At 39.3% G+C, this 17,741-nt stretch overlaps 1 protein-coding gene across 4 annotated transcripts in view; it reads left to right on the top strand.

Annotated features, from left to right (window-relative positions):
• LOC105477621 (sulfatase modifying factor 1) overlaps nucleotides 1-17,528 on the top strand; it is a 114,909-nt gene extending 97,381 nt beyond the window's left edge. For 2 of the 4 annotated variants that reach the window (XM_011734168.2, XM_011734167.2), the window contains 2 exons: nucleotides 5,910-5,969; nucleotides 16,436-17,528. In XM_011734168.2, coding sequence (XP_011732470.1) covers nucleotides 5,910-5,969; nucleotides 16,436-16,546 — 171 coding nt within the window. In that variant the 3' untranslated portion in view covers nucleotides 16,547-17,528. The remainder of the gene's footprint in view (nucleotides 1-5,909; nucleotides 5,970-16,435) is intronic. The other 2 variants (XM_071092115.1, XM_071092114.1) reach the window with 1 other exon arrangement.
• The last annotated feature ends 213 nt before the right edge of the window (nucleotides 17,529-17,741 follow it).

Below are 17,741 nucleotides of genomic sequence, written 5' to 3'. Positions count from 1 at the left end.
TGTGTACATTCTTTATATCATATCAGGAGGCATATTATGCATGGCTTTTATTGTGACACTGATAAGATTATGTTTGTTAATAAGATTGATCAGTATTTAAGTAGACATTGTCAGTCTGAACCATCTGTTACAAGGTTCTTCATTAGCCTTTCACTCACTGATTTTAGCAGCCATTGATACTCATTGCCTAGATTCAGTTCTTTAGGAGGGTTTGTTTTTGTTTGCTTGTTTGTTTGTTTGTTTTCCTGAGACAGGGTTTCTCATTCCTGTTGTCTGGGTTGCAGTGCTGTGGTGCAGTCACCGCTCACTAGAACTTCTGCCTCCCAGGTTCAAGTGGTTCTCCTGCCTCAGCCTTTTGAGTAACTGGGACTACAGATGTGCCCCACCACGCCTGGCTAACTTTTGTATTTTTTGTAGAGATGAGGTTTCACCATGTTGCCTAGGCCGGTCTTGAACTCCTGGGCTCAAGCAATCTTCCCACATTGGCCTCCTAAAGTGCTGTGATTACAGGCGTGAGCCATTGCACTTGGCCAAGATTTTTGAAATAATGATATTCTATTACTCTTTCTGCATTAATTATCTGGAATTCCTCTATAAAGAACATTCACTCATAACTCTTCTATTTTCCTGAGGCATAGTTTGTGTGAGGAAGTCAGAATAAATGCTTGATGCTGTTATTTTCATAGTAAAAAAGTGATAGTAATGTGTACACATACAGAAGTGCCTCATTCTTTTTAATGGGTGCTTAGCATTTCATTACTATGGATTGTGTCAAATAACATGTTTATTATTTGTTTTATTTTTAAAATTTTTATTGGTTATTGGGGAACAGGTGGTGTTTGGTTACATGGGTAAGTTCCTTAGTGGTGATTTGTGAGATTTTGGTGCACTCCCACCTGAGCAGTATCCACTGCACCCGATTTGTTGCCTTTTATCCCTCACTCCCTTCCCACCCTTTCCCCCTGAGTCCCCAAAGTCCATTGTGTCATTCTTACGCCTCTGCATCCTCATAGCTTAGCTCCCACTTATGAGTGAGAACATGTGATGTTTGGTTTTCCATTCCTGAGTTACTTCACTTGGAATGATAGTCTCCAGTCCCATCCAGGTCGCTAGTAGTGCCTTTTGACTGTTCGCTGAGTGATGGAAATTTGTCACACTCTCCATCCCTTCTGTTGCTTTCCTTGTCAATGTATTGGGCATGATAAGGAGGGAAAGGAAAATGTCTCTTGACTACACAGAGTGCAGTCATTGTGCTGTGAAAAATGTCCTGGTAGCCCTCAGCAGGATGGCCACCCCTCTTCCTTACAGACTCATTCCTCCTCTAAACAAGCCAGTCTCACTGATTCGTGGTTCTGTGGCATCTCCAGTGGATTTGACTCATTGTTAAACATGCCTTCCCAGGTGTTTTAAACAGGAGTAGATTTCTCTGCACTAATGCTGAGCGTTGCTTCTTCATCTCTTTTCCTGAGAACTTTAGCTTTACCTTGGCCTTTTGAGATTATTGGGACTGATATGTAGAAACCTGTGTGTTTGGCTGTTCTTGCAACCATGCAAGCATTGGAGATGTGTTAATATTTTGGTGTCTATGGGACTAGAGCAGTTACGGGCAATAGTACCTTTGAAGATAGCATTCACGATGGTTCCTGCCTGGTTATAGGCAGAATCCCTATGTTCCATGTGTTTTTCCACTGAGACTTTTTTTTCTTTCCAACTTTCATTTTAAGTGCAAAGGATGGATGTGCAGGTTTGTTACATGGGTAAATTGTGGGCTGAGGGGGTTTGGTGTACAGATAATTTTGTCACCCAGGTAATCAGCATAATACTCAGTATGTAGTTTTTCAGTCCTTATCCTTCTCTCACCCTCCACTTTGCTCAAATAGGCCCCAGTGTCTATTGTTCTCTTCTTTGTCTCCATGTGTACTCAATGTTTAGCTCCCATTTATAAGTGAGAACATGGAGTATTTGGTTTTCTGTTCCTGCGTTAATTCACATAGGATAATAATGGCCTCCAGCTCCATTCAGGTTGCTGCAAAGGACATGATTCATTCTTTTTTATGGCTGTGTAGTATTCCATGGTGTATATGTACCACATTTTCTTTATCCAGTCCACTGTTGATGGATATCTAGGTTAATTCCAAGTGGTTTCTTATGCATCCCTGAGACTCTTGAGCACAGGAGGTGGAGGTGGTAGGGCCCTGCGGCTGCTCTTCCTGCTGCGGTATACAGGCAAACAGATGAGGTGTTTAAACACCACCACCAGTAGCCACTTAAGTTGTTTAGCCTGCAGTAATAAACTTGATCATGAGAGAGTGTTAATTTTGATTTATTAATGTTTTTTTTCCACAAATGGATATGGAGATACCCGTCTTCCCCAACTCTCCGGATTAGTCTGCTAGGGCTGCATAACAAACTACCACACACTTAGTGTTTTTTTTGTTTTTTTGTTTTTTTTTTTTTTTTTTTGAGATGGAGTCTCGCTCTGTTGCCAAGCTGGAGTGCAGTGGCGCGATCTCGGCTCACTGCAACCTCTGCCTCACAGATTCAAGTGATTCTCCTGCCTCAGCCTCGTGAGTAGCTGGACTATAGGTGTGTGCCACCACAACCAGCTAATTTTTGTATTTTTAGTAGCGATGGGGTTTCACTATATTGGCCAGGATGGTCTCTACCTCTTGACCTTGTGATCTGCCCGCCTTGGCCTCCCACACTTAGTGTCTTGAAACAACAGAAATTTATCCTCTCACAGTTCTGGAGGCTAGCAGTCTGAAATCAAGGTGCCAGCTGGGCCACACACCATCTGGAATATCTAAGGGAAGATCCTTCCTGGTGGCTTCCAGGAATCCTTCGCATTCCTTGGCTTGTAGCTGCCTCACTCCAGTTCCTGCCTCCATCACCATATAGACTTCTCTGTGTTCCTCTGTGCATACTCTCCTCATCTTACAAGGACACCAGTCGTTGGATTTAGAGCCTGCCCTAATCCAATATGATCTTATATTAATTACAAAATTTACAATCTGCAAAGTTCCTATTTCTGAATCAGGTCAGATGCTAGGGCTGTGAATGAACATTAATTTTGGGAACATTTTTCAACCCACTACACCCTCCTAGTAATTTTTCTGTTTTTTGGCAAAGTGGCAAGCATTTCAAACAGTTTTAGTTAATTATCATGTTGTTTGCTAGCAAAAATAGTTTTATTTATAAGAAGCAGCTGAGCAGTCACCTAAATTGAGGACTGTGTTAGGGGCTACAGTTGTGTCAGTCTGGGATGACTGTCATTAGTACTCGCGTCACTGTGGTAAGTGTCGTAGTTATTGATTGCAGACTTAGTTCATTGAAGTTGATGATGAAAGGGAACTATTTTGTTCCCATGCCTTCCCATTGGCAAATCAGCTCCTCCTTGTTCCTAGATCTACTTGAAGAGTCTAAATTGCATGCTAGCAGATACTGTGAAAGACTTGAATCACAATTTGATACATTGTAACAGAGCATGCAGAGAACCACCTAAAGCAGTGTAATGTAAGAACTGTTAAGCAAGAAACAGTATAGGAGAGTGTGGCCGTTACATGGAAGAGTTCCACAGTTTTAAATGCTTTCATTGATGCCACGGTGAATTCTCGGTAATTGTCTTACTTTTATAGAGTAATAAAAGTGACTCAGAATGTTTGTCAGATTCTAGATATTCCTGGGAAGAAAACTGCTGCCAGCCATTATTTTGACATGTAGCTTTTCACGTTTGCAGTGTGTCTGTTTATAATTAACAAAAGTTTATTAATATAACATTAAGCATTTAAGGCCTTGGAAAAATTGTAGCCCTACAGATGAAGGAGGACTAGCCAATGGCTTTGTCTGTGATAGTTTCTAAGCACAACAGTCCCCTACTTACAATGGTTTGACTGAAGATTTTTTTTGAGTTTACAATTGTGTGAAAGTGATATGCCTTCGGTAGAAACTGTGGTTTAAGTATCCATACAACCATTCTGTTTTCCACTTTCAGTTCAGTATTCAGTAATTTACATGATATAGTCAACACTTTATTATAAAATAGGCTTTGTGTTGTTAGATGATTTGGCCAGCTACAGACTAACGTAAGTGTTCTGAACATGTTTAAGGTACGCTAGGCTAAGCTATGATATTGGGTAGGTTAGGAGTATTAAATGCATTTTTGACTTAATAAATAGTATTTTCAACTTATGATGGATTTATCAGGACAGGACCTAATCCCATGCTAAGGAGCATCTGTACCTGGAAATGCTTAGAAGATAATGTGCACTTCTGCCCACATGGTTTACATTTGCAAGAAAGTACATTAGCTATGCTTCGAGAAAGCGTGGTTCTTTTAACTTCTGCCAGTTAACTAAGGACCCTTTTGATTCACAGGAAAAGGAAAAACTAAGATGTGAGCGGGGTTGTCCCAGCTTCTTGCGTTTTTGGAGCAAATAGTAGACGGGTGTGTGATTGTCTTTTTGAACCAAAAAAAGGAGATAAATCCCTCTCCCCACAGACTCCCCTGATATCGTTCTGACTTATTAGAGCCTATTTATTGGTACCTTTCAGATGCTGTGTATGGCTTACCTGATATTGAGGCTTTTATCTTGGCAACTGATGCCTTAGGATTTTCATTTCCTTTGAACTTTTATCTGAAGCCCTTCCTAGAAAAAAGTCTTGCCATTGTGCTGGCTCTGTGTAGATCTCAATTATTATTACAGCGGTAGACATTGCTCTTTCTTGCCTCCTTTTAAGCACTACCTAATTTCCTATACTTCTTGTCTCTAAGTGGGTGCACAGTGGAGTGCCTCAGAGCTTGGAGTCTGGAGCAGGGCTTCCTGGTTGTGCCACTTATTTTGCTGGTAACTTAACCTACCTCCAAGATTGGATGGAGAATACCTGAGTTAATATTTGTAAAGTGTTCAAACTGTGCCTGGTTCATAGTATGCATGTGTGTCTTTTTCTTTCTTCAAGATAAACCATGTTCTATATCTTGATTGTGGTAGCGGTTACATGACTATATATGTTTGTCAAAACTCATTGGAACTGTGCACTTAAAAAGGATGAATTTTGCTGTATACTAATTATATCTTAATAAACCACACCTAAATTTTTTGTTAAGGCTAACAAACAAACTCTTTCATTCAATCAGCAAAGTGTTTATTAAGTGTTACACAGTGGGATTATAAAAACATATAATTCTGGCCTGGCATGGTGTTGCATGCCTGTAATCCCAGCACTTTGGGAGGCTGAGGTAGGAGGGTCACTTAAGCCCGGTAGTTCAAGACCAGCCTGGGCAATAGAGCAAGACCCTGTCTCTACAAATAATAATTTTTAAAAATTAGCTGGGCGTGGTGGTTCATGCCTGTGGTTCTAGCTACTTGGGAGGCTGAGGAGGGAGGATTACTTGAGCCCAGGTGGTCAAGGCTGTAGTGAGCTGTGATCATGCCACTGCACTCCAGCCTGGGTGACAGAGGGAGACCCTGTCTCAAAAAAATTTTTGTTTCAAAAAAAACAAAACAAAACATGTAATTCAAAGACGCTTGCCAGTGTAGATGAATAAACTAATTATAACACAGGATAAATTTGCTTATTAGCATGACATGGTAAGAGGTGCGGCCAAGCAGCTTATTAGTCATCCAGGCAAGAAATGCTGTAGGGGCTTAGAGGCAGGATTGCTTCCTGTAGTCACGAAGACTTCACCAAAGAGTGGGAACGTGAGGTGGACCTTAGAAGATGGGTAGGATTTAGGGAGGTGGGCATTTGGGAGGGCCCATGAATACAGATACAAAGCCTAGGGGTGGAAACACATGTGGAGAGTTTAGACAACCATGAGAGAGCCGGTTGGATCAAAGTGGATTCTCTCCCACTGTGTAAGGGGCAGCTTTGCCTTCTGGTCTAACACAGCCTTTTTTCTTCATCCGTAGAAAGGTCCCCCTTCTGGGAAAGACCGGGTGAAGAAAGGTGGATCCTACATGTGCCATAGGGTAAGTCATGTCACTAAACTATTTTGTCGTTCTTGTTCTGATAGCAGTTTTATGGATCCATTGTAAATGATAGCCCCGAATGTCTCATTCACTTCTGCAAATGCATACCTAACCCCACTGAAACCAGAAAAAAAGGAGGATAGTCATCTCAAATTTGGTTACAAGCACGGAGAAAAGTAACACAAGTAGCAGAGGTTGTGAATGACGTATTGTCAACCACATTTCATCTATTGAATCTTGCCCCTTTGAGAGACCTTTGTTGTCTCGTGAACTGCGTGGGGGTGAGTGTATATACCTTTTCCAGCATGTGAGTCTGAAAGCACACCCTTAATTTATTTGAGAATCCTGTACATTTGTGGATTTTTTGTTGAGATTCAGGTGAGAGTTATATATGGAGGGCAGATTGTGATATACTGAAATGGAAGCATCCCGTGTTCTAGGTACAAAGTGTGCCTTGTGAAATGAGCATCATTCCCAGAGTGTTTCTTCTCTTCGGGCTATGATTTTAGTGTCTGAGCTGGCTTTCTTCATCAGTTAGAGTGACTTGGTGTTTCATAAATAACCTTTATAAGGAATTTGGAAATAGAATACCTTCCCTTCCCTTTTTTCTTTGAGTCATGTATTTTTCACATCTCCTGAACTCCAGCTTTCTCTCCCTGTGCAGAGATGGCATTTTGCAGATTGTTATTGCTGCAAAGCTTCCCCTAGTAATTTATTCAGTCCAGGTGGTTAGAGACTTAAAACCACCTATAATGGCTCCAAATTAAGTTACTAATTTGATAATGATGGCATTATCGAATTTTGTCTTAAAACAGTGGTTCTCAAACTTTATTCCACATTGTAATCATCTGGGATCTATATAAAATACTGATGTCTGGTTCCTCACTCACCCCCATTCTGATTTGATTTTTCTTCAGTGTGAGCTGGGCATTGCATTTTTTAAAGCTCTCCAGGTGATGAAAACATACGTCCAAGTTTGGGAATCACTAGCCTAAAGCAAATCTCTCTAGATTATATATATATATATGAGTTTGTATGTATGTGTATCTTCTGTATTTCTTAGGATTTTTAATCCAGTGATTCAGGTAGAAGTTCATAAAGCAGAGCTCAATTGATGCTTTAGACCTACACTGATAATAAGATGTAGACCAATTTACCTTCATAAAATCTTTTTTTTTTTTTTTTTTTTGGTGACAGGGTCTCACTCTTCATCCAGACTGAGGTGCAGTAGCACAATCACAGCTCACTGCAGCCTCGACCTCCTAGGCTCAAGTGATCCTCCCATCTCAGCCTCCCAAGTAACATGGCTAATTTTTAAATTTTTTGTAGAGATGGGGTCTTGCCGTGTTGCCTAGGCTGGTCTTGAACATTTGGGCTCAGAAAATTCTTCCTGCCTTTGCTTCCCAAAATGTTGGGATTCACTGCGCCTGGCCTAAAATTCTAGTTTTAATTTTAAATTAAAAGCGTTGTCCCAGGTCTTCCCAATATATTTATATGTTCACATATACATCAGAGTCTTTAATCCCAGATTGTTTCTCTATTTGAAGTTGTTGCTACAAATGTACCTGGATCTTCTTGCCAGGGAAGCAGGCTTCCATGGAAAACAGGTGAATCTCTCTTTGTACAGTAGTGTCTCAAAATCCTAATTGTCACCAGTTATGTCTCTGACATATGGCACTTTTCTAAATTGAGAATCCATTTACTTTCTAAGTAATTTAGGACCAGAAGATTTTTCTTCAAGAATAAATGGGGTAACAGAAGCTTGTAAAAAACATTTTAAGCAAGTAAAGAACATTAACTATCCTAATTCCATGCATATGAATGTATCTACTTTCATGTTTATAATTTTTAGCTTACTTGTAATCTACATTTTTATAAGCTTCCCAGTAGATTCTTTAAAAATATCTTTTAACCTCCTACATGCTTTATTAAGTATGCTTACATGGTACTGATTTTTGTATGTTCATCTTGTATCTTGCAACCTTGCAAAACTCATTTATTAGTCCTAGTAATGTTTTTGTAGATTGTATTATATTTTCTACATAGGTGATCATATGATCTGTGAATGTTGACAGTTCTTCCTTTCTAATCTAGATGCCTTTTATAACTTTTTCTTGCTGTATGTCATTGGCTAGAACTTTCAGTATAGTGTTGAGTAGGAATGATAAGAGTAGACATTCATACCTCATTCTTGATCTTAGGAAATAAACATTCAGTTTTTCAAAATCAGATATGTGTTAGCAATAGCTTTTTCATAGACGCCCTTTACAGCTTGAGAAAGTTTTTTTCCATTGCTAATTTTTTGTGAGTTTTTTTTTTTTAATCAGCAATGGATGTAGATTTTGCTGGGTGCTTTTTCTGCATCTATTGAGATGATAATATGATTTTTCTTTTTCTTTTTTTTTTCTTTCTTTCTTTCTTTATTTTTTATTATTATATTTTAAGTTCTAGGGTACATGTGCATAATGTGCAGGTTTGTTACATATGTATACTTGTGCCATGTTGGTGTGCTGCACCCATCAACTCGTCAGCACCCATCAACTCGTCATTTACATCAGGTATAACTCCCAATGCCATCCCTCCCCCCTCCCCCCTCCCCATGATAGGCCCCGGTGTGTGATGTTCCCCTTCCCGAGTCCAAGTGATCTCATTGTTCAGTTCCCACCTATGAGTGAGAACATGCGGTGTTTGGTTTTCTGTTCTTGTGATAGTTTGCTAAGAATGATGGTTTCCAGCTGCATCCATGTCCCTACAAAGGACACAAACTCATCCTTTTTTATGGCTGCATAGTATTCCATGGTGTATATGTGCCACATTTTCTTAATCCAGTCTGTCACTGATGGACATTTGGGTTGATTCCAAGTCTTTGCTATTGTGAATAGTGCTGCAATAAACATACGTGTGCATGTGTCTTTATAGCAGCATGATTTATAATCCTTTGGGTATACACCCAGTAATGGGATGGCTGGGTCGTATGGTACATCTAGTTCTAGATCCTTGAGGAATCGCCATACTGTTTTCCATAATGGTTGAACTAGTTTACAATCCCACCAACAGTGTAAAAGTATTCCTATTTCTCCACATCCTCTCCAGCACCTGTTGTTTCCTGACTTTTTAATGATTGCCATTCTAACTGGTGTGAGATGGTATCTCATTGTGGTTTTGATTTGCATTTCTCTGATGGCCAGTGATGATGAGCATTTTTTCATGTGTCTAAAACATGTCTAAAACACCAAAATGTCTAAAACACCAAAAGCAATGGCAGCAAAAGCCAAAATTGACAAATGGGATCTCATTAAACTAAAGAGCTTCTGCACAGCAAAAGAAACTACCATCAGAGTGAACAGGCAACCTACAGAATGAGAGAAAATTTTTGCAATCTACTCATCTGACAAAGGGCTAATATCCAGAACCTATAAAGAACTCAAACAAATTCACAAGAAAAAAACAAACAACCCCATCAAAAAGTGGGCAAAGGATATGAACAGATGTTTCTTAAAAGAAGACATTCATACAGCCAACAGACACATGATTTTGCTTTTTCTATCTGTTCATATGGTGAATTACATTGATTTTCAAATATTAAGCTATCCTTGCATTCCTGGGATACGTATCATTCCACTTAGTCATGATGTATTATCTTTTTTATACATTTTGGATTTGATCTGCAAAAATTATGAGTGAGTATTTTTGCATCTAGTTTATTCTGTGTTTTCTTGTAATATCTTTGTCTGATTTTGGTTTCAGGGTATTGGTGTCTTCATAGATTGAGTTAAATATTAACTTATTTTACATTTTTTACAAGAGTTTATGTAGAATTAGTGTTATTCTTGAAATGTTTGATAGGATTCCTTGGTGAATGCATTTGGGCCGAGAGTTTTAACTATTAATTAATTTAGAAAACAGGATCGAATTTCTGAACTCAAGCAATTGTCCTGCCTCAGCCTCCCTAGTGGCTGGGACTATACATATGAGCCAGTATGCCGATTTTTTTTCTTTTACTATAGGCCTAATTTTTAAAATAGATGTGGGACTATACAGCTTATCTGCTTCTTCTTGAGTACATTCTGGTAGTTTTTATCTTTTAAGGAATTTGTCCATTTCATTTGATTTATTGTATTTATTGGCATAATCTCTGCCTTTCTTTGGGTGTTTAGACTATTTATATTTAACGTGGTTTTTGATATGGTTGGGTTGAAATGTGCCATCTTGATTTTTTTTTCTCTTTGTCTCACCTGTTCTTGTTCTCTGTTTGTCTTCCTTTTGATTGCATACTTTTTATCACCCTATTTTCTCTCCTTAATACTTATTAGCTGTAACTCTTTGTTTTATAATTTTAGTATTAATTTAAAGTTTATATTACGCATTTTTATCTTTTCTTAGCTTACCTGAAGGATTTGTTTTAATTTAGTTAGGTTCCATATGATGGGGATAACATTTTAGAAGAGGAGAATAGCAGAGTGACAAAACTGAGTGGGATCCACAGGATTTTCCATAGAAAAATGGCACTTCCAGGATCTTGGTCAAGTGAATTGTTTATTAGGTTGGTCTTTAACATCAGTCTGATTATATCTGTAAGGTCAGGAAAATAGCACAGTGTTGATTGTGAATTATTTTCAGAGTGCTTAGCCTTTCCAGTAGATTAAGAGTGACAGCTTTTACTAAATTATTGGGATGTGGATTAGGGAATTACATCTGGATTGGAGTTCCTATATCTGTTTCTTGCCAGGTATGTGACCTTGGGGAAATTACTTAATCTTTCCAAGCCTCAGTTTTCACATTTGTAACATGCTATAATTATACCCATTATAAGGTTCTGGTGAAGATGCTATAATTATACCCATTATACCCATTATAAGGTTCTGGTAACATGCTATAATTATACCCATTATAAGGTTCTGGTAAATGAACCAACATATATAAGTTCTTGGTACAGTGCTTAGCTTGTGGTAAAGGCTCAGTAAAAGTTAGTTGCTCCTATCAGCATCATCTTTATTGTAATTAGATTATTTCCCCTCTTCTTTTTTGAAGAAGGAACTGACTAATAAACTGCCAACTAGACAGGCAAAAACAATGTTTATGGCATAGGTGAAAATCAATAAAAGGAAAAAAAATCAATAGAAAGAATAATGTTATAATTCATTTTTAAAAACATTTTCTTGCTTAGATGATAACTTATTTTTGATCATGGGCCAACACGAGTTTGTCTGGCTAAAGTAAATTCTTTTTTTTGAGACAGACTCTCACTCTGTCACCCAGGCTGGAGTGCAATGACATGATCTTGGCTCACTGTAACGTCGGCCCCCCAATTTCAAGCATTTCTCCTGCCTCAGCTTCCTGAGAGCCGGGATTACAGGTGTGTGCCACCACGCACGGCTACTTTTTGTGTAGAGATGGGGTTTTGCCAAACTGGCCAGGCTGATCTCGAACCCCTGACCTCAAGTGATCCTCCCGCCTTGGCCTCCCAAAGTGCTGAGATTATAGATGTGAGCCACCATGCCTGGCCTGCCTGGCTAAAGTTAATTCTGATGATCATTCATAATTTTTTGAAAATCTATCCAAAGTATAGCTTCAAGAAGGAGATAGGGGCACAGAAAGAAAAACTATGAGGCAACATGTCGTCTGGTTAAGGGTGCAGACTTTGTAATCAGATTGAATAGGCTGGAACCTTGGATCCACCATTTATAAACCATGTAACCTTAGGCACACTATTAACATCTGTGTGCCTCAATTTTTCCTCAAGTATATAGTGCAGATACTAATAATGCCTATCTCATAGGATTGTTGAAAGGATCAAGTGAATTAATACCTAAGAAGTTCTTAGAATAGTTCACATAGTAAGTACTCAAGAAATACTCGTTGTTGATGTTGTTAGATTAATCCCTCTGGGTCTTTAGCTCAGCCTACAACATTGAGGAAATCCTCACCTTCCTGCCAAGATGAAGAGCGAAAGGAGTTGGTCTAGTGTCAGTGGCAAGTGTAATGGATGGGAAATTGAGACATCTCTTCTGTTGTGGAGTTCTCAATAATGATTTTGTTTAACATGAGCTACAATTATCTTTAAAATGCCCTTTGTCCCTAAAAGTCTTCCTCTCATAAAAACCATATTGCTGTTCCACTTGACTTTGAAGCCCCAAGGCTGGTAAGTCCTTATCTTAAATGGATTGTTCCCAAGTCCAGGATCACATTCTTAGCACAGACATGGAGATCAATTTCACACAGTAATTAGCCATCTTGATGAAATAGGACTAAAACAGGTCCTTCCCACTTGCCCTGTTCTTAATTAATAGAATGACCCATTTTTCAGCCACCTAGACCTCGCATCCTTAAGAACCACTTTTGGTGCTAAAAATAAAGTTGGAAAAAAAGAAAGAGCAATGAGGACATTTATAATGAGGCCATTTACCTCTTTCATTATATGCTTTGAACGATTAATAAATGTTTGCTGAGTGAATGAGTGCATTTGAAATGGAATGATGTGTGAATTGACTGTTTTCTCAACTGATGGCTCTGACCTCTCAATACTAACTTTTGTAGTGAGTGTTGCTTTTTAGGGTTTAATTTTTTATTGTCATTTTGGCTAATGGACAGTGTCAGGGATTGCTGTGATCTAATAAAAAACTTTTGGTGGTGGGGAAGGGAGAAGCACTGATTTTAAACTTTTTATTATACAAAGAAAACATTTTCATAGCATACAAATTAGAAAATATATAATAAAGATCAAAACGAAAATGAAATCATTATGTTTCCTAAAGAAAACAATTGATAGTATTCCAGCAAACTTAATTTTTGTCTTTCAAGAATGGAATTATTCTGTATATTCCAGGGTCTTCAGATACAGCCCTGGGAATAATCTCTTATATATCTCTTTTCTACTGTCCTGTGTCACAGCTGTAGAATCCTCAACACAGTGCTTTGGGCAGGTCCCACCAGTTCATTTGAGTTGTTATATGCTAGGTTTTGTGGCATATGAACATCATCTTATTTTAAAATAGTTTCTGATATAATTTAAGAGATAAGTGACAGGTAGAAATATGCCGTTCAACAAAAACCTAAGTCCTATGCCCTATCACCAGAGAGATTTCTTAACTTTCCCATTTATGCAGCAATTGTATATCCACATTCAGATGCTGGCAGGGGTATTACCATCTTCCTGCAGTTGAACACAAGGTTTCTAAGACCTACTTAGAAGCTGGCTAATACCTTTGTTGTTTTAGTGAGGAAGCCAGTTACCCCAAAGACAGTCATTGCTCTTGCCTGGAATTCTCATGCTCCAGATCTTTGAGCAACTCAGCCCACATGTGATCTTAGAGGGGCCTTTCCCGACCACGACCCTATCCAAAGTAGCTACCCAGTCACTCTCAGTCCTCTTTCCCTATTTTCCTTCCTGCAGAGGTGACTACTCCTGGAAAACAGCTTGAATGTATTGGTTGATTTATTGTCTGACAATTCCCTGTTGAATGTCAGCTCCCTGATAACAGGTATCTTGTTTGTCTTGTTCTGATTGTATCCGCCATACCTAAAATAGCATCTGGCATATTGTAAGCTCTTATATATTCAATGAATAATTAATCCATGCTCTGATATTATCAGGCTGTGGCCTTGCTATCCTCTCAACTTGCCCTTCTAAATCCTATAAACCAGTGTTACTCAAAGTGTGGCCCATGGGCCTGTAGCATCAGCAGCACCTAGAAACTTGTTAGAAGTAGGTTCTTGAGCCCCATACTAGACTTCCTGAATCATAGTTTCTGAATGTGTGGCCTAGGAACATGGATTTAAGCAAGCTGTATTGGCCGTTGTTATGTATGCTGAGGTCTGAGGACCACTGCCATGATCATGGAAATCTCATCCACATCAACTTTTGCTTTCTAAAAAAGCCTTTCCTAAAATCTGTGGCATTCTACAAGGGACAACTCCTTCACCTGAATTACTAATTACCTCAGAATTGTTTACCCCTACATGCTTTGTAGCTGTTTGATGTATAGTCTGTTTCTTCAACCAGTCTGAGATCTCCAGCAAGACGGGAACATAATTCTACTCTGATCTTTTCTGTGGGTGTAATGAGTGAGCAATCAGGAAACACTTGATTGTTTTGGTCATGTGTGTACATTTATGGGACAAGAATGTTATGTCGTCTGTGTAGCTCCCCCGAACCTGATCTTTGCTGCGGTGTGGAATTGGCCACACATGCTTGGTTGCATGGGGCCCTGGATTATCCACAGGAACTTGGTTCTGGAAATACCAAAGCACTGTTGTTTCACAGCAGCCCAATGAGTAGGCCCTGCATGGGATGAGGCTTTTGCTCTCTCTTCCTGCATGGTCACCTCTAGTCATTTGAGAGCTTCCGTTGCATGCGCATCACCTATAGTAGGAGATGCCATCAATTTATCAATTATTTCAAGCACATTTTAAATTCATCGTCCCTCTGTCTACCTGAGAATTGCTAATGTCATATTCTTCACTGACCACAAGGCAAATTAGAAAATTGGTTGCTATCATTTCACTATCTATAGAAGACAAAGCACTGTGTCTCTCTTTTTACAGTAGAAGTGCTCCAGAGAATTTCTGTATCAACTTTAGAGATACTTTTCATAAAGATAAGAAGCATTTTATTCTTCTGAGAGAAAGGAGAATAATTAAAAAATAAAAAAACCTTTTGCATGCTGACTTCCCCCTGACTCCAAATTATCGCTTCTGCACAGATTCTAAAGTTATTCCACACGTTTCTTTGTGAAACTTCTTTAACCAGCTTGCGGAGACTTGAGCTGTACTGGGCCAACTCATAGTGTATGCTCATGGCACACAGGATGACTAGTTTATTTTTATTCTCCGTTATTTTGGATCGGAGAACAATCCTAGGGCACAAGAGTTTCATGCGTGGTTATTTTTGGCATGTGGAGGCTTTTGAAGTAATCTGTGGTTAATCACTGAATACCTGCTAGATAGGCAGGGATATGTGCGTTAGGCTGTCTTATGTTTGTGCAAGTGTACAAGTGCATGCAGGGCTTGTGTATTGGGCAGTGGGAAAGAAGACATGAGTTGTGATAACCTTCCCTCTGGAATGTAGAATCTTGCCAGGAAAGCAAGCACACCAGTTAGACCTGAGCTGGAATTCTGCTTTCTTTAATAACTGTGCAATCTTGGGTAAGAGTTTCTCTGGGCTGTTACAATCAAATGACGTAACAGATGAAGATGCCTAGCCCCATGTCTGGTGTGTACTAGGTGCTGAAGGTCTGTGTTGGTGTGCATGTGTGTACTTGTGCCTGGCTCTTATTTAATAACACAGATGTAAAACAAACTGCACACAACATTGTATAGCTTTATTAGTTACTATGTTTTAAACTCCCAAAGCAACACATTTTTAAAAAGCAATGTTGTCCCACAGCCTTTCCTACATTTGATGTTCCTAGGCTTATTGTTTAATTTTTTGCCAATCTACTGTATTAAATGAGATCATAAATATGATTTAGATAGTAAATGATATCATAAATATTATTTAGATATTAAATGATATCTTAGTGTTATTCTTAATATTTTTTCAGTGGCCATCTATCACTTATTACTTAGTTTAATTTAAAAAATTAATATATATTAATTCTTATTGTATAGGAATACTGCATAGGTTTCATATAGGAAGTATGAAACTCAGGTTGCTTGAGGGATAACTGCTGTGCACACTGTGGTGCATTCAGAACCTTCCAGTCTTTTCTTCTTGGCATATGTAGTTATCTACACTGAGGTCATACCACATATACAGCTTTATATTCTGACTTTTTCATTTAACTTTTTTTTTTTTTTGGAGACAAGATCTTGCTCTGTCACCCAGACTTTAGCACAGTGGCTCAGTGATGGTGCACTGCAGCCTCAAACACCTGGACTCAAGAGATCTTCCCACTTCAACCTCTCGAGAAGCTGGGACTACAGGTGCACATCACCATGCTCAGCTAATTTTTTGTAGAGATGGGGTCTTGCTGTGTTGCCCAGGCTGGCCTTGAGCTCCTGGCCTCAAGCAGTCCTCCCATTTCAGCCTCCCAAAATGTTGAGATTACAGGTGTGAGCCAGTGCACCTGGCCTCATTTTACATTTTGTCATGAAAAAGTCTTGTGCCATTAAATGTTATGTAAAAACATGACTTTCAATGGCTGCTTGCTTTTCTGTTATATGGATGTGCCTAAACTTAGGCAATCACTGGTTTTTATGTTTTTCTTTTTTGCTGTTCTATCTAACGCGGAACATCTTTGTACTATATCTGTGTTACGTTTATAAGGTAAAGGATGTTGGAAAATATGTGGTTAATTCTTGAATGTACTGCCCTTTTTAAAGCATACATGTGAAGTATCCATACAGCCAGGGTTGTGGGGAAGCACTGTCTGCAGCTGGTGCTTTTGTGTAACATGCATCTGACAGGTTAGAGCCCTCAGCTGAGAGTCCCAGTAGCACTTACCTTGCTTTTTCTCTCTGCACAGTCCTATTGTTACAGGTATCGCTGTGCTGCTCGTAGCCAGAACACACCTGATAGCTCTGCTTCGAATCTGGGATTCCGCTGTGCGGCCGACCGCCTGCCCACCATGGACTGACAACCGAGAAGAATTTTCCCAATCCAAGAAGGAGTCGTGTCCGACCTACAGAACTCTGAACGATCTCATGCAAAGAATTCCCACCCTGGGGTGGGTTACATACCTGCCCAACGGCCAAAGGAACCGCCTTGTGAGACCAAATCGCTGACCTGGGTCAGTGCATGTGCTTTATTGTGTGGTGCATCTTTGAAGATCATCGCCATATTTTACTTTTGAGAGTCTTTAAAGAAGAAGGGGAGTGGAGGGAACCCTGACCTAGGCTTCAGGAGGCCCGCATCCTACACAGGCTCTGCCACAGGGGTTAGACCCCAGGTCTGACACTTGGCCTTCCTGGGCCTCAAGTTCCCTCCCCTATCAAATGAGGGGATGGACAGCATGACCTCTGGGTTTCTCTCCAACTCATCAGTTCTAAAGAGGATATCAGATTCTATTGTGACTTCATAGTGAGAATTTATGATAGATTATTTTTTAGCTATTTTTTCCATGTGTGAACCTTGAGTGATACTAATCATGTAAAGTAAGAGTTCTCTTATGTATTATTTTCAGAAAAGGGATGGTGGTGACTCCTTTATATTCATACTGCACTTTGTTTTTCCAAGGAAATCAGTGTCTTTTACATCGTTATGATGAACCCCACATGGGCCAGTGATGGTATGCTGAAGTTCAGCCATTGAACACACAGGAATGTCTGTGGGGTGACTCTACTGTGCTTTATCTTTTAACATTAAGTGCCTTTGGTTCAGAGGGGCAGTCATAAGCTCTGTTTGCCCCTCTCCCCAAAGCCTTCAGTGAATGTGAAATGTGTGCTAAATGGGGAAACCTGTTTAATTCTAGGTATAGGGTAAAAGGAATGAGGACCTTGAATTAGCTATATTCAGGGTATCCGGTATTTTGTAATAGGGAATAGGAAACCTTGTTGGCTATGGAATATCAGATGCTTTGAATCATGCACTATGTTGAATAAACTTATCTGCTAAATCAGGCTTCACTCTCATCAGCTTCTTTTCTCTTTCTCTTCTTTGAGTTTTCTTTTAAAGAAAGGACTTTGTGATATGCATGTTTTATTTGCTAGAAGACTTCCATGTTTATTAGCTAGTGGATAACTTTGATATATAGGTAATTTGTGGGAATTTTTATTCCAAATAGCAAGGCTATTCCACCAGGAACCCTATCATGACCTTGCTGCTTGTTGCCA

This window comes from Macaca nemestrina, chromosome 2 (genome assembly GCF_043159975.1).
Source record: "Macaca nemestrina isolate mMacNem1 chromosome 2, mMacNem.hap1, whole genome shotgun sequence".
Lineage (NCBI taxonomy): Eukaryota > Metazoa > Chordata > Mammalia > Primates > Cercopithecidae > Macaca > Macaca nemestrina.
The sequence above is the reverse complement of the archived record's forward strand: the minus strand, read 5'-3'. Positions and strand labels throughout refer to the sequence as shown.